Genomic DNA, 22,445 nt, shown 5'->3' with positions numbered 1-22,445 from the left:
AATCCCAGCTACTCACGAGGCTGAGGCAGAGGTTGCAATGGGCCAATATCACACCACTGCACTCCAGCCTGGGTGAAAGGAGAGAGGCTCTGTCACAAAAAACAAACAAACAAAAAAGCAATGGTGTTGCTAAAGAGAAAATAAAGACAATGACATCAAGGATTGAGCAGTGAGTAGAAAAGTTTAACTGTAAAGAAGGGGACTAGATTCATCACACAATTATGCTCTGGGTGGGAAGGGTGGTTCTTTTTAAACCAAAGGATCCTTATTGGTATTAGGAGAGTGAAGTTTCTGGATGTTGTCCATTAGCTGGTGGTATCTGGGCTTACCAATTAGGCTAGTGCTAGGTGGCCAGAGATAGTTCATGCTATAAGCCTGGGAAGTCCATCTAGGAATTATGACTTCCAAGTACCTGTTTCCTATGGGTGCCTGCCTTGACATTACAGTGGCAAGTGTCTCTGCTCTTAATGTGAAGTATCCAATTCAGTACTATCTTGTCTAGTCAGGTCTAGGTAGCATCAACAGGCTGTCACACCCAGTGTCCGGTTCCAGCCCATGCTGAGGTCTGAAGGGAGTGGGTGGATGGATGGCAAATAGCTGAAAGAACACTCGGGAGGCTGTAGGCAGGTGAAAGATGGTTTTACTCAGCAGCTCTTTTAAACTATGTGTCTCTGTCTCAGCTGCCTGCTCCAGCTCTGCCACTCCCACACCCGCAGCTGCATTTCCTGGTCTGCAAGGCCAGCTCTCCCTTATAGGGTCAGCAGCTTAATTCTCTCTGGGCATGAGCCAAGTCATGCCTTGCTGTATGTACAGTGTCAGCAGGGCAGTTATACCTTTTACAAACAACAGTGGCTCCAACCATTATAGGTGATGAGCCTTCCCATGTTATAGCTACATAGCTGTGATTACATAACAAGTGGAGTTATGCGCCTGTGCTCCAAACTCACTGAGTCACAAAGTATGTTTACCTCGGCCTATTCTTGACCAAGTCACATCCATTTTCCTTACACTAGGTGACTGGCCCAGAATTTCTCTGTTGGTCTCTGGGTGCTACCAACAGCTAGGAGTGATTTCTACTTCCATGTCTAAAGAGACAATAGAAGACAGTGTTTGCAGGAACCCAAAGAGGGTAATGGTATGACAAGAGCTGTGGCATTTGGTGGAGACACAGACAACCTGTGGCAACACAGCAGGAAGGGAGCTAAGGGAATTACTAACTGGATCTCATTGTCTTCTACCCTCCAATCTCTTCAAGAAGCTCCAACAGAGGATCCTATTGATGCAGTCCATGTAGGCAGGTTCCTAGGGCTGAGAGCAGAATGAAGAAAGGTAGAGAGGAGATCTGGAGGGACACATGGTGTCCCTATCAGAGCTAACTTTTACAATGCCTCTTTTCATCTTGCTTTCATAAGCCCTGTTCCTCCCTTCATATCTACTATAGCTACTGTAGTGGAGACCACTTCTACTTGCTTCTTAGGCAAAACTGGAAGGACAGTTGGAAATAATAATAATCCATCTGTTCTGGATAAACTGTGCTCCCTCACCCCAACCAAATTCATAAGTTGAAGCCCCAACCCCCAACATGACTCTATGTGGAGACAGGACCTTTAAGGAGGTAATAAAAGTTAAGTGGATCAGAGTGGATCCTTAATCTAATAGGACTGGTGTCCTTGTAAGGAAGAGAAACAGATTTGTACTGTATGTGCATGTGTGTGTGTGCACAGAGAAAAGGCCATGTGAAGACACAGTAAGAAGGCAGCTATTTAAAAGTGAAGGAGAGAGGCCTTAGAAGAAACCAATACCAGCAGCACTTGGATCTTGGATTCCCAGTCTCCAGAACTGTGAGAAATACATTTCTTCTGTTAAAGTCACTCAAGTCTTTGGTATTGTTATAGCCAAAGACTGAGTTTTTACAGCAACCCTAGCTGACGAGCTGAATATACACCATTGTTTATAAACATTTATCAAGTATCTTATGATTTGGTTCTTTATAAACATCATCCAATATAACCTTTTACCATCACAATCCTAGAAAGCAGGTGTTATTAATCCAAGGCTCACAAACAAGAAGCTGAGGTTCTGAGAGGTTAGTTTGTGCATGGCCATAAAATTTAGCAAGGCCGGTCATGGTGGCTCACGCCTGTAATCCAAGCACTTTGGGAGGCCGAGGCGCGCGGATCACCTTAGGTCAGGAGTTTGAGACCACCCTGGCTAACATGGTGAAACCCCGTCTCTACTAAAAACACAGAAAACTAACCAGGCATGGTGGTGTGTGCCTGTAATCCCAGCTACCCGGGGCCGGCTGAGATAGGAGAATCGCTTGAACCCGGGAGGCGGAGGTTGTGGTGGGCCGAGATCGTGCCACTGCACTCCAGTCTGAGTGACAGAGTGAGACTCCGTCTCAAAAAAAAAAAAAAAAAAGCAAATGTTTATTATGGGGACTTCTATCTATTAAAACCATTACAATGTGCTGATATCACATGAAAAAGAAATGTAATTTCTGTGCCTCTGGTGTGGCTGGGTTAAGAAATAATTATTTTAATATGTTTCTGCAACACTTTTAGCTTTCTCTTTTCGCATTTCCCGGGCTTCAACTATCACCCAATCTGATGACTCTCAAATCTGTAACGTCATCCTTTTTCTTTAGTTCCAGGCTCATCCTTCTCATGATCTACTGTATCTCTCACTTGGATGTCCTACAGGCATTTTAACTCATTTTTTAAAAGCTACACGATTGAAATGTTTGAGTTATCTTAAACTCCTCTGTCATCTCACTAAATTGGCCTGATAATTGTTTCTCAAACATGTCCTTTCCTCTTCATTTCCACTGCAGATACTTTCATAATTTAGTTCCTGGATCACCACAGTATCCTCCTAAATGAATCTCACTGCCTTCCATCCTCCTTGCTGCTACCTGAGGGCTTTTCTAAAGACACATTTTTCTTCTTTTTTCTTTTCTTTTTTTGAGACAGGGTCTGGCTCTGTCGCCCAGGCTGGAGTGCAGTGGCTCAATCATGATTCCCTGCAGCCTTGACCTCCCCAGCTCAAGGAATCCTCCTACCTCAGCCTTCCGAGTAGCTGGGACCACAGGTGCGCGCCACAACGCCCGGCTGAGTTTTTGTATTTTTGGTGGAGACGGGAGTTTCACCACACTTGTAATCGCAAAATTGCCCTCAAATTTTTTTTTCCATTCTCATCCCGACAAAATCCAAATTCCTTAGCTAGTCATTATCTGACCTCGGCCTTCCCTCCAATTTCATCTCCCCAGCTAAATCCAAAGACAAATAATTTGGACCTAGCCTAATATTTAAAAGAGTACACTGGCGTTAGCCTGCCTTGACTTGAAATGAAATCACAGAACCTGCTTCACAGGGATTAAATGAGCTAGTACACATATAAAGAGCTTATCTCTTGCCTGGTACATCATGTGGTAAATATTAGCTACTCTTCTTATTCACCCTCTCAACCCAAGAATTTGCACCTGGTGGTCCCCTTGCCTGGAATATTATCTCTCACCATCCATCTAACCCTTGCTTCTCTTTCAAGATTCAATCCAGGAGTCAGATTCCTAGTTAAGTTGACGCTGCCCCACCCTTCCATCTCGTTAGTCTCCTCCGCTTCCTATTCAAATTATTGTTAGCGTCAGTCACTAGACCGTGAACTTCCTAAAGGAGGAGTAGTGTCTTCATCTTTTTGGTCAAAACCTAACGACAGGTGCACGATACTTTCTGAATGATTGCACAGAAAGCGCCCCATATGTAATGAAGTCTGTTAATAAATATTCCTAAACCTTATTTTGTCTTCTGTGTAGACCTGCTCCGAATACAGTACAGGAGCATCTTCAAAGTACTTCCAGTGGGTGCCTTGGACAGCAGCTAAGAACCCCGGAGTAAAACGAGTTTCCTCTTCACTGTTACAACTCAGACACCTCCTAGGTGAAAGTCTCAGATCTGGGACACGCGGAGGAATATGCGAAGTTTTAAGTCTCAGTCTGCGCCTGCGCACGAGACCTCTACACGTCTGCCTCTGCGCCTGCGCCGCTCAAGGTAGCGCGAGGCTACTCAGTCGAGGGTGGGACTACGCTTCGCGTTTTGGGATTGGGCGGTGAAGGCCAAAGCGGACGGCGCGGAAATGACGTCACGACGGCGGCCCTACCGCGCGGTGGCTGCCGGGTGCCGCAAGGCTTCCCTTCCTTCTTCTCTCCCCTCCCCCATCCCTCCCCGCCCCCTGGGCCGCTCCGCTCCCTGGCGTGACTCGGCACTGAGAGTCCCGGGAGAAGACGCCGCGGTCGCCGCCTGTTGTGTCCAGGCCTCGGCCTTCCTGAGCGTCTCTGCTTCCTCTCCCAGATCGTCTTCTCCTTCAGTTTCGAAGCCAGTGGCGTCGCGGCCACCCTGCCGGGCTCTCTGTGAGGATGGTGGGGGTGAAGCCCGTCGGGAGCGACCCGGATTTCCAGCCAGAGCTGAGCGGCGCGGGCTCCCGACTCGCCGTGGTCAAGTTCACCATGAGAGGGTGAGGCCAGGCTCGAGCCCTTGTGGGTCCCCGTCTGTCCTTTCTTGCTTTCCTTTCACTCTTTGTTGGTCCTGGTTTCCTAGCCGTCTGCTGCCCCGGAATGTCCGGCAGTGGCCGCAGCCCCAGGAGCTGCCGGAATTAGGCCTCATTTCTCGAGTGTGAACCCCTATTTATGCACAGGGGGTCCTAGACAGGCTCGGAGGCCTGACTGCCCGACTTCTCCAGCTCAGTAGATTCCTCACCTGCTCCTTTTCAATCCTCTTACAAACTCTGCACTTGGGGTGGCCCGCCCCTATTCCTTTCAGCCTGTGGGAGTCTCCGCAACCACCCTTGCCTGAGCCTGACCCCTTCTTTCTCCGGAGCCAGCTGTCATTTGCATCTCCAGAGCTCCAAAAGCTTAATTTACCGAACACTTTGCTTCTCTTCACCACCTACATCTCTAAAGCCTTTGAAGATTCAGATGGGGCGATCCAACTAATATGCGTAGCTCTTAGTCTTAAATTTCTGCTAATGCAGTTTGAACTAAGTTAACGTTGGGTTAGGGTGCTTTTTAAATTAGTTAAAATTTTTTCTTCCTCGTTCGGCCACTAACTTGTAGCTTAGGCTCCCCTGTGTATGCGATTGCAACTGGTCACACACGATAGTACATATGTATTACAGGTGGCCAGTTGGCCGGGTGTCTTAGTTTGACCAGGCTCTGTTTTTTCACTAAGAGGACAGGGATCTTGATGTATGTTAACTGTCTTTGGTAAATATCGACAAAATTACAGGTCGCAGAACAGGTGGACCTTTTATAGTGGATGTGTGTGTAATAACGTTCCTATATAAGAATGACGTGTTGGAACTCGGCGTTGAGAACCAAGATTTCAGCATGTGTGTGTGTGTTTCACAGATCTCTCCTTGTGTATGTTGATAGTATTTCCTTAGAAGTATTAGAGGTCTCCGCTTTATTTTCCTTGACCCCTTGGCGTTATTTATACATCTACCTTGGAGCAGTCTACTACTGTTGTCACTGTTTAGGTAACACACTTTACTGTTCAAATAACTATATAAACACAAAATTCCATTTTGAATTTCAGAGCAAAAATAAAAAGTTTCTAGTACATGGTTTACTAAATGTTGAGTATGTAAATAGTGACGTTAGGATTACATCGTTTTAGGGAATGGATGCAGATACATATGAAAACAAGACTTATTTTTGGACCAGTCTCTTACACTGAATTGATAAAGGATAGTACCTTGCATTTCATGTGGTGGACTAGGTACCCATATGATATACGGAATTTTGCTTTTACTAAACTTAAAAGGATAAGTGATGTCATATATATTAAAATACCTAAAAGGAATGTTAGAATTCTATAAATGTGTCTTTTCATTTTTAGCAAATTTGTAATGTCTGTATTCTTAATAATAGGGGAATACCTGTAGTACATTAAGTATCTAGGCCACAGTGGAAAAGGGAAGATATGATTTCAGTAAGGAACCTCACCTCACTTTTAGTTCACTTTTCTAATTCTGGCCAGTCGAAGCTTTTATACTTTTGTTCCTCAGTGATACATTGTTTTTCCCACTTACTATAGCAGTGGGAGAGATAATAGAATAATAAAGGTTGATTGAAGTGAGAAAAGTGGGGAAACATTGCTGCGAAGGAAGATTTTTTCTATCAACGTGGTGTCATTTAAGCATAAGCATAACTGCAGAAATTGATTGGTAAAGATCTATTACTTTTGAAAAGGTATTTTAGTGGAATTAAAATTCTTTTTCTTTGTAAAAACTGAGAGAAAATTAATGTTTGAATTTGGAGTAAGTTCAAAAGCATATACGTTTACAAATCTGGTGAGAGTATTGTATTTACCTTTAATATTCCTCGAACTTATTGGCCATTAATACATCCTGTCTAAATTCATTGTCAATAGGACCCCAGATTTATGTATATGAGGGATCACTATTAGACTCAGAAAGAACTGTATTCAGTAAAATCTTGTAAGAAACCTCTTAGATCAAAGTTAATATGTCCCAGTTTAGACTGAGGGCATAGTTTCTCCAGCATCTATTTAATTTCCTTTCCAGCCCTCTTTTAAACCTTTTTTCTTTTTTCTTTTTTTTAACTTCTATGCTTTATCCACTCTCAGTCTAAATTTTACTAAAATGATACATAGATTGTTTTCCTGTGTAAGAATCTTTAGTGCCTTATGATAAAATATATATAACATAAAATTGACCATTTAGCCATTTGTCAGAGTATAACTCATTGGCATTAAGGACAGTCAGCCCTCTGTCCATGGATTGAACCAAATGGGGATAGAAAATATTAGGGAAAAAAATTACATTTGTGCTGATCATGTACATACTTTTTTTCTTGTCATTATTTTCTAAATACAGTATAAAAACTATTTACATAGCATTTACATTAAGTATTATAAGTAACCTAGAGATGATTTAAAGTATATGGGAGAATGGACGTAGATTATGTACAGCTACTATGCCATTTTCTATCATGCCCTTGAGCATCTGTGATTTAGTGTCTCGCTGGAGGTCCTGAAACTAATCCCCTGCATACCCAGACTTGACCATACATTCACAATGTTGTGCCACCATCACCACTATTTCCTAGAACTTTAGACAGAAATTCTACATCCGTTAAAGGGTAACTCCCCATCCTTACTTCTCCTAAGGTACAAAACTGTACCCATTAAGCAGTAATTTGCCTCTCCCTATCTACCTCCTTGGTAACTTCTATTCTGCTTTCTGTCTGTATGAATTTGTCAATTTGGGGCACCTAATATAAATGAAATCATAACATTTGTCCTTTTTTTTTTTGACTTCACGTAGCATAGTGTTTTCAGGGTTCATCCATGTCTTAGTATGTCTCAGAATTTCATTCTTCTTTATAACTGCATAACATAATCCATTTATGTGTATGGCAGATTTTGTTTACCCATTCGTTTTTTGATGAACATTCCAGTTGTGTCTTCCTTTGGCTGTTGTGGATAATGCTGCTATGGGACACTACTATACAGGGATCTCTGCTTGCTTGCCTGCTTGCTTTTCTTTTTTCTCATTTGTTAGAGACAGGGTCTTGCTCTGTTGCCCAGACTGGAGTGCAGTTTTGAGATGATGGCTCACTGCAGCATTGAATTCCTGGCCTCGAGCAATCCTCCCGCATCAGCTTCTCAAGTAAATGGGACTACAGACACATGCCACCATGCCCGCTAGTTTATTTTTTGTTTTAGAGACTAGGTCTCACTTTGTTGCCCAGGCTGGTCTTAATCCTGGCTCCAAGCGACCCTCCCACTTCAGCGTCCCAAAGTGCTGGGGTTACAGGTGTGAGTCACTGCACCAGGCCTTCTGTGCCCATTTTTGAATTGAGTGGTTTGTTTCTGGGTTGAGTTGCAGGAGTTCTTTGTATATTCTAGATGTTAATATTTAATTTGCAAATACTGTGTCACATTCTGTGGGTTGTCTTTTTCTTGATGATGCCCTTTGATGCATGAGTTTTAAATTTTGATGAAGCACAATTTATCTATACTTTTGTTGCCTGTGCTTTTGGTGTCATATTCAAGAAATCATTGCAAGATTCAAAGTCATGAAGCCATCTCCCTATCTTTTCATCTAAGAGTTTTATAGTTTCAGCTCTTAAGTTTAGGTCCTTGATCCATTTTGAGTTAATTTTGGTATATGTCATAAAGTTAGGGTCCAGTTCATTTTATGGCATATGGATATCCAATTTTTCCAACACCGTTTATCAGAAACACTGTCTTTTCCTCATTGAATGGTTAGCACCCTTTTCCCAGAGTATTTTTTAAGGATTAAAACAGTCAATGCTTGCATATTCCTTAGTCTGTGTAAGGAACTTGTTTAAGCTCTTATATGGACTCATTCGTTCCTCAGAATAACCCTAACAACTGTCCCTGTTTTACAGTTGAGGACATTGAGTCACAGAGAGGTTAGATAACTTGTTTAAGGTCCCATTAATAAATGCATTGTTTGAATTATAAAGTGCTGTTCTTGATCTTTGCAGCCTAAGGAGAAAAGAAATGCACGTTCATCTCTGTGTATCCGCACAGAGCCTGACAATTTTTGATATGCCTTTCCTTGAGTAATTTACACCTCTGCCTGCAATTCAGTTCACTCTCTGATACTCTTTTTGGTAACATTTTTAAACAGGTGTCTCCAAATTGTTACTTACGCCCAGATACATTTTAGTGGTTATAAACAGTACCAGTTGTTACTAAAGGGTTGAAAGAATATACATTGTGTCATCTGTCATCCCAGTCTCCCCGCTCCTACCCCATTAAACAGTGTGAATGATTTTTTTTTTTTTTTTGAGATGGAGTCTTGCTCTGTCGTCCAGGCTGGAGTGCGGTGGCATGATCTCAGCTCACTGCAACCTCTGCCTCCCAGGTTAAAGCAATTCTCCTGCCTCAGCCTCCTGAGGAGCTGGGATTACAGGTGCGCACCACCACACCCTGCTAATTAAAGAGATAGGGTTTCACCATGTTGATCAGGCTGGTCTCAAACTCCTGACCTGGTGGTCTGCCGGCCTCAGCCTCTCAAAGTGCTAGGATTATAGGCGTGAGCCACCATGCCCAGGCAGTGATTTTTATCTTGAATTGATGAATATATCAGTTTTGTAGATAATGTTTACCATTCACTGCATTTTTTTTTTTTTTTTTGAGACAGGGTCTTGCTCTGTTGCTCAGGCTGCAGTGCAGTGATGTGATCATGGCTCACTTGCAGCCTTGACCTCCTGGGCTCAAGCAATCCTCCCAACTCAGCCCCAGCAGTAGCCAGAACTACAGACATGCACCACTATGCCTGGCTAATTTTTAAATTTTTTTGTAAAGATGGGGTTTTGTCATGTTGCGCAGGCTGGAGATACATTGAATTTTCTTAAAGCAGATCTGCCCTTGTAGTTTGTTAAGGTTTGTTACAATCTAAGAAGGATGTCAGTGTATGTTAGGATGTTGAATTCTAGTAGTTACAATAGCTTGCCCAAATAACTAAATATATATTAAACATATGTTAATTACATGCCACAGAATTACTGATGACCGAAGGTAGTTTATTGAAGTGCAGAGTTAGCAGGCCCAGTAGTCCGTAGGAACCAGGCAGAAAATGTTAGCAAGTGAAGTAAGTAGCTGTAAGACGAGGGCATATCGAAGCCTTGGAGAACAGATTTGCTTTATTTGTTAACTTTTTATTGAAGTGCAAATATACAAAAATGTGCAAGAAATAGATCATTACCAGCACCCCAGACTCCCAGCACCGTCCCAGGCTTCTTTCCCACTATTCTTGAATTTTAACACTACAGATCAGTTTTGCCCGTATTTGAACTTTATAGAAATAGAATCATACAGTTACGTGGTTTGTCTGGCTACCTTTCAAGAGTGTGTACACAGTTTAATCTTGGCAATTGATTTGGAAGTAACAATGAAAGGCACTGTTTAGTACACTGTTTTGGACTTTTTAGCATACTAATTAAGAGTTGGGTTCTGGGATCTAATTCTAGCTTCGTAATTTGTTGTTCTTGGGAGTCATAAAGCTTAAATGAGGTGACATGAATTTGTGAATGCATAGCATATAGTAACTGCCCAATGAATGCTAGCTGTTTTATGTAATTAATAATACCAGTTGTGATTAAGCCTGCCCATTAGTAAATATAGCACATGTATAAATTGCTTAAAGTTTTACCCTGAAGGAAAAAAGAAAAAGAAAATAAAAAACCTTTAACCGTGGCTTTAGAAAGCATATTTTTATTATCCACTTACCAGTTGTGTGTGTTGACACAAGTTGTTGCTCAAGATAAGACACTGGCTACTGTAGCAAATAGGGAAGGACAGCTGGTTCATGAAATGGAATTTATATTGTATTATGAATGTAGAAAAAATTGTATTAAAAAGAAGCTAATGTTCTTTCAAAGAAAGCTGATCTTGGATTGTATTCAGGAATTGCCTGTTTTAGTGATGGCCCTGCCGCCAGCTAGGATGTTTGGTGTTGGGCAGGTCATCTTCTGATCTTCAGTTCTTACTTATTGGTTAATTTTATTAGGTTATGTCTGTTTTAAAGTTTTAGTTCTGTGGGTTTCTTTTTTCTTTTTTCTTTTTTCTTTTTTTGAGGCAGAGTTTCGCTCTTGTTGCCTAGGCAGAGTTCAGTGGCTCAATCTCGTCTCACTGCGACCTCTGCCTCCCAGGTTCAAATCATTCTCCTTCCTCAGCCTCCCAAGTAGCTGAGAGTACAGGCATGTGTTACTAGGCCCAGCTAATTTTGTATTTTTAGTAGAGATGGGATTTCACCATGTTGGTCAGGGTGGTCTCGAACTCCTGACCTCAGGTGATCCACCAGCCTTGGCCTCCCCACAGTGCTGGGATTACAGGCGTGAGCCACTGTGCCTGGCTAGGTTTATTTCTTTATACATTGTAGAAAGCAGCTTACTGTATTCTTTTTCTCAAACAGCATAACTCAGAATCCTTCTAACATATACATTTTATATATTGTACTAAGCAGGTAAGTTTTCAAAGAGAAGGTTTAGAGTAGAAAAATTACTTTTTTTTTCTTCATTTTAAATGTCTGGACTAGGTGATCTCTTGAACCTTTTGCAACGAAATAAGAAATCCTAGATTGTGCAAAGGGCTGCTAATCAGATTAAGGTGTGTGCAAGAGAAAAAGGTGTAATTCTGAAATTCAGGCATACTGGGTGCATAATATTTTAGAGCTGGGAAAAGTTCTTGGAGAGTCCTTTTATCTTATACAGAGAAATCAGGGGACTTGTTCATGATCTCAGCTAATGGAAATTTGTTTACTCTCAACTGCTCGTGTTGAGGAGACAAACATCTTATGTGAAATGATCAGTTGGCTGGGCGCACAGTGGCTCACACTTGTAATCCCAGTACTTTGGGGTGCTGAGGTGGGAGAATCACTTGAGTCTAGGAGTTCGAGATCAGCCTGGGCAACATAGACAGACCTTGTGTCTACAAAAACATCAAAGATTAGCAGGCTATGGTGGCACATGCGTGTAGTCTCAGCTGCTTGGGAGGCTGAGGTGGAAGGATCACTTGAGCCTGAGGGATTGAGGCTGCAGTGAGCCGTGGTTATGCCACTGCACTCAACCTGGGTGACAGAGTGAAACCCTTAAAACAAACAAAAAGACAAAAAAATGGTTGATTTATTTGAATGATTGTTTTGTGAAATTGCGCTGCTGTATATATTTGTGCCTTTGTATATATTTATGCTTTTCTGCTGATGCAGTTTGATTTTTGACTAAAGTTCCAACCTATGATGGCTAACTAAAATTAAAGAATCTAGATAAAGTCTTGAAACAGTTTTTTGCACAGTAACCATAATTTTAATAGTCTGTTCAACTGCAAGATGTATGTCTGTAACACCAGTTAGCTCATCAATAATTGATGAAGAGAGAGATGTCAGTGTGATATGGAAGTTGTATTGGTTCCTATGTGATTTATTCCTAGGTATTGAAAAATAGACACAGAAATAAAACCTTCTTCTGGAAGCAGAAAGCTCTCAGCCACACAGGCAAATTCCCTCTCTTGTTTATTTTAAGAAACTTAATGAAGTTAAATAAGAGTGCCTACACCTAGCGCTTGTTCCCCAGAAGGGTTTATTTTCAGTGTTGCATTTTCTCTTGTTCCTTCCTTAATGGCAGCCCCACTGGCTCAGAGCTCCACTTCAGTCTGATTTGTCACAACACCTGTAAGCATCATTTCCAGTTGATTTTGTTCATTTCAAATATTCCCCAGCTCTGAGCCACATGCTGGGATGTCCATCTTTTTCCTGAATCCTAGTTACTGTCTTTTTTTTTTTTTTTCTCCTGAGATGGAGTCTCGCTCTGTTGCCCAGGCTGGCGTGCACGATCTTGGTGACCTTGGCTCAACTACAACCTTCCGGGTTCAAGTGATTCTCCTGCCTCAGCCTCCCGAATAGCTGGGACTACAGGTGCCCGCTACCACACCCGGCTAATTTTTGTATTTTTAGTCAAGACGGGGTTTCACCATGTTGGCCAGGCTGGTCTTGAACTCCCAACCTAAAGTGATCCGCCTGCCTTGGCCTCCCAAAGTGCTGAGATTACAGGCATGAGCCATCATCGCGCCCAGTCTAGTTACTGTCTTTCTTAGTGATCTTGTTACAAAATTGCATGGGTTTCAAGTAGTTTGCCACAAACTTATTTTTCCCATAAATTCTCTTTTTGGTGTGTGTTTTTGCAGGAGGGTGGTTTTCATGAATGGATATATTGTACTGTAGCATGGATACCTCTGTAATTTGTGATGCTGTGTAAATGCAGTTAACACTAAATTCTTTATTCTCAACTAATTTAATATTTTAAAATGAAAATGGCTGTTCATCACAAAAAAGCAAAGCATACAGAATTATGGATACTAACTATTCATTGTGCCTGTCTCTGTCTTTTTAATATGCATTTACATATATACATAGGTTTGAAATGTGATCCTAGAGAATGTTTTATAATGAGAATTTCTTGCCTCCCAAACACTACAAAGTATCAGGCTGGGGTGCAGTGGTGTGATCTTGGCTCACCGCAACCTCCGCTTCCCCAGGTGCGAGTGATTATCCTGCCTCAGCCTTCTGAGTAGCTGGGATTACAGGCATGCACCACCATGCCTGGCTAGTTTTTGTATTTTTAGTAGAGATGGGGTTGCACCATGTTGGCCAGGCTGATCTCTAACTCCTGGACTCAAGTGATCCGCCCATCTTGGCTTCCCAAAGTGCTGGGATTATAGTCATGAGCTGGCCCCTGTCATAACTTTTTAAACTAGTTTTCCATTGATTGCCGTTTAAATTGTTTTCTAAGTTTTCACTATTACAAGCATGTTACATTGAACTTCCTTATACTACATGTTATTGTGAAATAGAGTAAGTGTTGTTAAAATGGAATAGACTTTCAGAAGGGAGATTATTGGATCTTGGCTTGTGTTTTTAAAATAGATGTGACCTAATCAATGGCCTTTGAAAAATGGTGTGTGATTTATATTCCCATCTATAAAGTTTAAGACTAATTTTAGTTGACTGTAAATATTATTTTCTTAGATTTTTGGGGTATGGCTTCAGGATAACACAAGGTGAAATGCTGATTGAAATGTTAAGAATGTGGAATTGATCACAACTTGAGTTTTAATATTTGTTTTTATTTTGTGCTTTAGAATTTGCTTTTTCTTACATTTCTGTATGAAAAATCCAACATTTTTCTTATTTCTACAAACTTTTATTGAGACATACATGGCACACAATTAGAAATGTATAGTTCAATTAATTTTCACAAACTGAACACACCTATTTAATCAGCTTCCAGACAAACAAAACATTGCTAGCCTCCAGAAGTCTTATTCTGTCAGTAACTCACTAAGGTAACCATTGTCCTTATTTCTGATACCATTGATTGGTTTTGCATGTATTTGAACTATATATAAATAGTCATGTAGTATACGCTAGTAGTTGCTTTCTTTCCTCGACGTTATTTGTGAGGTTCATCCATGTTTTTGCAAGAGGTTTTACACCAGTTATTTTCATTATTGTGTAGTATTTCATTGTATAACTATAATTAGCTTACCCATTCTTTTGTTGACAAGAATTTCATTGTTTCTAATTTTTGACTCTTACAACTGTTACTAATAATACTTTTTCAAATGCTCTAAGGTAAACATGTCTCTTAGATGCATCCCCCAGGAATGTTGATGTGTTAGTGTATTTCTAGCAGTTTGTTTTTTTCCCTCCAAAATGGTCAATACCACCTTGCACTGTCACAGTATATAAAAGTTTAGTTGCTCTGCATTCTTGACAATACTTCATTCTTGTTGTAGCTATTTTTGTGGAATTGGTTTTAATCTGCATTTCCCGGGTATCCCTGGTAACTAATGAAGTAGAACATCTTTCCTGGTGTATAGAAAGTTTTTGACTTTATTTATTGACTGTTTGGATAATCTCATTTGTCAAGTACCTATTCAAGAGTTCATTCTTTTTCTTTTGGGGTTCCGTCTTGTCCTTGTTTTGTAGGAGTTCTTTATATATTAGAAGTGTAAGTCCTTTGATTGATATGTTTTGCAAATACTTTTTCCTAGTCTCTTAAAGGCATTTTTTGATGAATAAAAGGTTTTAATCTTCCAGTTTATCAAATGTAGTCCAGTCTGTCAATCCCTTTTTTTTTTTTTAAGTACTTCTGTATAAGAAATCATTGCTTAGTTTGAGGTTTTGAAAGTATCTTCCTGTATTTTTTCCTAAAACCCTCATTGTTTCACCTTTTACATTTAGATCTACAACCCATCTGGAATTCGTTTTTGTGTATGGTGTGTTGAAATTCATTGCTTTTCCTGTATGAGTATACAGTTGATCTAGCAGTATTTATTGAAAAAACCATCCTTTTCCCACTGCAATGCTGCATGAAGTTTTTCAGACATCAGAGTACTGTATGTGAGATGGGTCTGTTTCTAGACTCTTCTTAAAAAGAAAACTGATTTGATCAGTTTGCTAATTCTTGTACAAGTACTGTATTCTCTTAATAAAGGTTTATGATAGTTCTTAAGGTAATATTTTATTTCAGATTAGAATCCCAAAACAACTTGGGCTGTCCTTGGTATTTCTCTATAATTTTTAGAGTTGAAATTTGTTAGTTTCTGCAAGAAAACCTGCCGAGATCTTACATCAGTTGTAAAGATCAAATGGAGGAAAATTGATATCTTGGCAATATTGAGTTTGCAAATTCATAAACAGAGTAAATTCCTCCATTTATTTAGGTTTTCTTTAATTTCTCTCAGTGAGAACAAAGCTGGAAGACTTAACACTATTAGATATGAAGACTAAATATAACATCTAGGCTCATTAAGGCAGTATAGTATTGATACAAGTATATATAAATAACTTATTCAAATAGACCAGAGAATCAGGCCTAGGGTTGTGGTTTGTACCTTTTATGTCTGCACTTTGGGAGGCCCAAGGCAGGAGGATCACTTGAACCCAGGAGTTTGAGACCAGCCTGGGCAATATAGTGAGACCCTACTTCTCAAAACAAACAAAAAAAAATTTAGCTTGGTAGCTGTGTGTGGTGGCATGCACCTGTAGTTGCAACTACCTGGAAGACTGAGGTGGGAGGATTACTTGAGCTTGGAAGATTGAGACAGACTGCACTGAGCCATGATCATGCCACTGTACTCTGGCCTGGGTTACAGAATGAGACCCTGTCTCCAAAAAAAAAAAACGGGTGCAGTGGCTCACGCCTGTAATTCTCCCATCACTTTGGGAGGCCGAGGCAGGTGGATCACCTGAGGTCAGGAGTTCGAGATCAGCCTGGCCAACCCGGTGAAACCCTGTCTCTACTAAAAACAAAAAATTAGCTGGGCGTGGTCGTGGGAACCTGTAATCCCAGCTACTGGTGAGGTTGAGGCAGGAGAATCAACCTGGGAGAAGGAGGTTGCAGTGAGCGGAGATCGCCCTATTCTACTCCAGGCTGGGTGACAGAGTGAGACTCCATCTAAAAACAAACAAAAAACCAGATAGTCAAAAGCCAGCAATATCAGTGTTTGTTCTATTTTATGTTTAATTAACAAGTGATTTAGAATTACAATCCTTAGTGTTATTTTACTTAGTGTTCCTTTTCCTTTTCTAACAGGTGTGGGCCATGTTTGAGGATTGCCCCAGCATTCAGTTCTATGAGTAATAAATACCCACAGGCTGTTTTCTTGGAAGTCGATGTACATCAATGTCAGGTAAGGGAAAGGAATCTTTTTTTTCTTTTTAGTTTACTTTTGAATAAATTTGAAATCCAACATTAATATTCTTCATTTATCTCTTGATGCACATAGTACTTACTCCTTTGAAGATAGGAAGATGTTATGTTGATGTCATTATTACAGATGTCATTAGGCTGCATTAGTTAAGAAGAGTAGCACATTATTAATTGCTTCAGGTTTGTATTAATCACCTTCTGATATAAAATTAATTCGATGTTGTTAATAGGTCACCCAGCAGTTCTGTGTAGTACATTTCCTTATGTTTTGGAAGCCTAGAATTGTATCTTCTACCCCCAAGGCATTGGCATTATATAGCAGTGGCAAGGAGTTCTTAGATGTAGTTTGAATTGATCAGTTTGTAATCTTATCTCCAAATTGACACACTGAGCAGAAACTTTAAAATGGATGATTACTGTTGATTGAGCCACAGTGTTGTAGGTGAATTGCCCTGATTACTTAGTTGGGATGGTATGTGACAGTTCTGTATTTGTATATGCAGAAATGTGGGGAATTGTTAAGGAAAAAAAAATGGAAGTCTCCTTCCAACACTAAAAAATAGAGTCCTTAGTTCTAAGAAACAACTCTATAGCTCTGCAGCTTTATCTTTGTTAAATTTCTGAATGTGGAAAAAATTTTAGAATATTACATAGTGTGTAGTTAACTTTGGGGATTTGTTGAAAACCCTACGTTATACACATTTATGTTTCAGCACTTAGTTGCGTGTTATTGCACTGTATCTTTGGCCCCTGATTTAATCAGTATTTCTGAAATGAAAGTGCTTTCTCCTGGAGCTGTTCTGTCATGTATTGTAACCACTGGCTACATGTGGTTACTGAGCACTTTAACTGTGGCAAATTCATGTTGAGATGTACTGAATGTATAAAATACAGATCAGATTTTAAAGACTTAGTATTTAAAAAATGTAAAACATTGCATTGCCTTTTATGTTGATTAGATTGAAAATGTATGTATTAGGTTTGCTGTAATATTAAACTTGATTTTACTTATTTTACTTTTTTGTTATAGTTAATAGAAAATTTAAAATTGCATGTGTAGCTCACATGTACTACATATTCATTGTTCTGGGCAGCACTTTCCTGAAAGGTCATAGTTTTTTCACCTAGAGGCTTTGAGAAGACATTCCTATATTATCTTTATGTTCTTTTTCTTTAAAAAGTATAGTAATGATTTTTCATAATATTGGAATATGTAAGGTGCTGTATTTGCTTTACTGTTTCCTTTATATTTGTCATGAAAAGTTTAAACTGGGATACTCAGTGGGTATTAGGTAATTTCCATTCAGTAGTTATAGTCTTATATGATTGTGAAGCTAGCACAGAATTTAAAAAGATAGCTGTTAGAATGTGTTTGATGGGTGACCGAAAGTCATTTCTGTACGAGTGACAATTGGGTGACGGTGGCAGTGCAAAATACATTACCTCTTTTTCATAGGCAGATTGGCTACCGGTTTTCAGACATGCACTTTTTTCTAGTAGCAGTGGTTTGTGTTGACTTTATCAGTACCCTTCTTGGTTATTCTTTTTGAGAAATAATGTAATTATGAAAGACCTGTCTGGTGTAAAGCAGAATTTCTGCATTGGAAGCTAATTTGTCTACTAGATGATGTATTTCACAGTAAAAATGATAAAAGTATAGGGAATGTTCTTTATTGTGTGTGTAAAGGTAATGTAGCTATGCCCAAAGGGGAACTCTCTTAGGAATAGCTCTGTTTTGTCCTTAAATAACAAAATTGCAGTATTTTACATGTTTTTAGTTTATGCTTATGATATTTAACTTCCATAAAGGTGTAGAATGAATATTCAAAGTGGTTTAAGATTTAATTCATAACACTGTCCAACTTGCCAATTCTAGGGAACAGCTGCCACCAACAATATATCAGCAACACCTACATTTTTGTTTTTTCGAAACAAAGTGAGAATTGATCAATATCAAGGAGCAGATGCTGTGGGATTAGAAGAAAAAATCAAGCAGCACTTAGAAAATGACCCTGGAAGCGGTGAAGACACAGATATTCCAAAAGGCTATGTATGTAGACTGAAAAGTGAAATCATAATATATAATATCTTGTACATGTCATTATTTGGTTAAAATGAAATATAACTATGTTTTCATGTTCTATCTCTTATTGGTTTAGAATGCTTTTAAATAAGAGCTTTCAAATTAAATTTATTAGCTGACTATTGAGTTTTGTCTGTATGTACATCTGTGTGTTAAGCCTCTATCATAAACCATTTTTCCTAAATTCCTCCTAATTTTCTTTGCCACGTTTTCTTAATCTGCTTTGTGAACTATTTTAATAGCCATTTAAAAATACTAGCTTTATACTTTTTTTCTCCAAAAGTGAAGTATGCATTGGAAATTTTGTTTTCACTTTTTGACAGTTATGTAAAATGACTTAGAAGTTTTAATTATGGCCATTATATATTGAACTCCTTTTGCTGCCACTCACTTCCTGTGGTTTTACATTTTAAATGTATGCCCTCTTTTCTGGCACTCTTTTTTTTAAAAAAAGTCTAGTTACTGATTTCATTTTAGAATCAAATTGGACTTTAGTATCACATGTATTATTCTAGGTTTTAAGAGTAACTTATTCCAAATAGCAACATAAAGACTAAGAATCGAAAGGATAGTGTGTGGAAACTACAGGATATGAATAGTTAGAATGCAGCATTTTTAATTTACGAGCTATTCAAGAAGGAAGCAAACTTTGGAAACAGCACTTCGTGGTATTAGATTTTTTTTATACAAATAGGTAAATCCTACATACTAAGAGATATATATAGTTTTTAATTTCTCTGTTTATAAAGTTACTGCACTGGCATATCAAGGAATGAATTTTTTAAAAAGTTACCTCAGTTAAAGCTAATTTTTGTTTATTTTGTTTTGAGGCAGAGTCACTCAGGCTGGAGTGCAGTGGCACGATCTCAGCTTACTGCAACCTCCGCCTCCAGGGTTCAAGCCGTTCTCTGGCCTCAGCCTCCCCAGTAGCTGAGATTACAGGCATCCGCCACCATGCCCAGCTAATTTTTCTATTTTTAGTAGAGACAAGGTTTCACCATGTTGGCCAGGCTGGTCTCGAACTCTTGACCTGAGGTGACCCATCCGCCTTGGCCTCCCAAAGTGTTGGGATTACAGGCATGAGCCACTGCGCCCAGCCAAAGCTAATATCTTAAACAAGGTATAACAGGCATATTAAAACAGATCTGTGTCATGGAGCTACAAGTCCTCTCTATATCATGCCAAATGAAGAGATGCTATAGTCCAATAAAAATGAGAGATTCTTTGTGTATGTGTGTGTAGTGGGAGATTGGAAGGGTGTCAGAAAGCATCAGTAACGTGATACCAGCATTGATTTAGGCAAGTACAATTACTGTTTATTTAAAATACACCTGTAATTTGAAATTGTAATGTCCAATTAGGAAGTATGAACATATTGTTTATGTCAGGGTTGTTACATCTTTTGGACAGTTTTGGAAATCATTTAACTTGTAAACCATTGTGTTTATGTCTTTGTATTTTTTCCCTTTATTACTAAGGGTGTTTGCATTAAAAAGTCTTAGGAGCACAACAGTCTTGTTGCCTAGCTGCAGGCTTACTCCTTTACACGTCAGCTGTGGTATGAGTATTTTGGCGTCAGATAGGAAATAGACAGGAAAAAATGAAGTTTTAAGAAATAAAAACTCAGTTTTTGTGCAAATGTTATGGATGAAATATGAAAAGCTGTTTTTTTAAATGTCCCTTTTTTTCTGTCAGGTGTCAATCAAGACATTAAAGTTTTGAACTATTTATTTAGGTCTTACAGGGTTATTCAGTATTTAAAATTCGTAATCGTATATAACCATGATACCATTATAACTCCAAGAAATTTAATATTGATACGGTATTTCTAATTATTCTACATTCAAATTTTCTTAGTTATCCCCAAAATATTCTTTATGGCTGTTTTCTACCATTTAGGGTCAAATCAAGGATGATGCATTGCATTTAAGTTGTCCTAATTAATATTCTTTGGTCTAGAAACTTTTCTCTGCGTTTTTTTGTCATGGTTTCCCGTTTTGGAAGTCTAAACCAGCGCCAGTCTAGTTATATGGTGGCCAGTAGGCGCACTTTTCTATTGAACATTTTCTTATATGACTAGTGCAACTGAGGGACTGAATATTTAATTTTATCTAATTTTAATTAATTTAATTTTAAATTGCCACTTGTGGCTAATGAGTATCATACTGAATAGCAAGGGTCTAGGCTATCTGTTTTATTTAATTTTTTTTTTTTTTTTTTTTTTGAGATGGAGTTTCACACTTTTGCCCAGGCTGGAGTGAAATGGCGCGATCTACAACCTCTGCCGCCCCTTTGGCCCCGGCCCCGCCATCCAGTTGAAGCAGTTCTCCTGCCTCAGGCTCCCAAGTAGCTGGGATTACAGGCATGTGCCACCACAGCCGGCTAATTTTTGTATTTTTAGTAGAGGGGGGTTTCACCGTGTTGGCCGGGCTGATCTCAAACTCCTGACCTCAGGTGATCCACCTGCCTCAGCCTCCCAAAGTGCTAGGATTACATGTGTGAGCCACTGTGTGCCCAGCTAGGATATCTGTTTTAGAGACAGTTGCATATTCTGGATTTACCTGATTATTTTCCCATGATTGGCATGTTGATTATAAAGGTAACTACATTTATTTCTCATTGCAGGTTTTCAGAATATGTCAGTTTCCAGTTATGTCAAATATGCAGTGTAATAATGCCAGTTTGTCCCAGACAGTGTTGTATACTGTATAACAAAATACTTTAATGCAGCCCTTTAAATATGTTTTGTGAGCTGGGCACCCAGTGCCTCACACCTGTAATCCCAGCACTTTGGGAGGCCAAGGTGGGCGGATAACCTGAGGTCAGGAGTTCAAGACCAGCCTGGCCAACATCAGAACCCCTGTCTCTACCAAAAACACAAAAATTAGCCAGGTGTGGTGGCACACTGCTGTAGTCCCAGCAACTCAGAGGCTGAAGCAGGAGAATCGCAGGAGGTGGAGGTTGCATTGAGCCGAGATTGCGCCACTGCAACTCCAGCCTGGGCAGCAGAGGGAGACTTTGTTGCAAAAGAAAAAACACACACACACACACACACACACACACACACATATATGTTTTGTGTGCCCCACAATAAATAAAAATAAAAACTATTGAGAAGAATTTACCCACCTAGTATTTTTATCATTTCGGTATTGCAAGTCTGACTGTAATGTTGTCTTAATCCTAGATATCATATTGAAGTGACATATAGATAGGATGGAAGACAAAAACGTTTAAAAGATTTTGTCAAAACTGCCCTTTTAAGGCAAATGTTCATAATGCTCTGAATAATTCTGCTATAGTAAAACTTTGCTCTGTGGCCCTTCTTTCTTCCCTCCCCATCTTTTAAATTGGCTATACGTTACTCTGAGTAATACATTTACTATAACATTTTAGCTTTGAAAGCATTTAGGCTGTTTTATGTATAACTAGAGGTCTATACTAATGATTATTACCATTTTCATATTTACTTGACATACAAAGTTTTCTTCAGTCTTTCAGAATTATGTATGTATGTATTAGTATCTTCTCTTTAAAAAACGTAATGAAAGCCTTTTGAGATAGAGAGGTGAACATGTGACTCATCTATAATACTTGATAGACTTGAAAAGTAATCCTTGTTTAGATGAAATGGATGCTTTTCTAGAAAAATACACTTTTACCAAAATCAACTCTACTAGAAGCAGAACACCTGAATAGACCAGCACCATAGAGAAATAGAAGAAATAGTCGTAAAGATTTCTTCCATAAAGACTTCTATGACTTTACAGGTAAATGTTGCCAAATCCTTATAAAGATCAGGTAATCTGGTGTTACTGTAACTACTTCAGATCTTAAGTAAAAAGAAAACTTCTAAATTTATTTTTGAACTATGACATCGATCTGATAATTTGACAAAGTGTGCACCAAAAAAGAAAGCCACAGACCAGTTTCAATTATGAATATTGGTGTAAAACTTTTAAATAAAGTGTTAGTAAACAAAATTCAATAATATCATCATAGGCTGGGTGTGGTGGCTCACACCTGTAATCCCAGCGCTTTGGGAGGCTGAGGTGGGCAGATCACTTGAGGCCGGGAGTTGGAGACCAACCTGGCCAACGT

At 39.3% G+C, this 22,445-nt stretch overlaps 1 protein-coding gene across 1 annotated transcript in view; it reads left to right on the top strand.

Annotated features, from left to right (window-relative positions):
• Nucleotides 1-4,149: 4,149 nt before the first annotated feature.
• TXNL1 (thioredoxin-like 1) overlaps nucleotides 4,150-22,445 on the top strand; it is a 35,981-nt gene continuing 17,685 nt past the window's right edge. The window contains exons 1-3 of the mRNA XM_011949215.1: nucleotides 4,150-4,509; nucleotides 16,145-16,241; nucleotides 18,138-18,311. Coding sequence (XP_011804605.1) covers nucleotides 4,412-4,509; nucleotides 16,145-16,241; nucleotides 18,138-18,311 — 369 coding nt within the window. The 5' untranslated portion in view covers nucleotides 4,150-4,411. The remainder of the gene's footprint in view (nucleotides 4,510-16,144; nucleotides 16,242-18,137; nucleotides 18,312-22,445) is intronic.

This window comes from Colobus angolensis, unplaced genomic scaffold (genome assembly GCF_000951035.1).
Source record: "Colobus angolensis palliatus isolate OR3802 unplaced genomic scaffold, Cang.pa_1.0 Scaffold108, whole genome shotgun sequence".
In the NCBI taxonomy this organism is placed as follows: domain Eukaryota; kingdom Metazoa; phylum Chordata; class Mammalia; order Primates; family Cercopithecidae; genus Colobus; species Colobus angolensis.
Note: the sequence above shows the minus strand (reverse complement) of the source record. Positions and strands in the feature narration are given on the sequence as shown.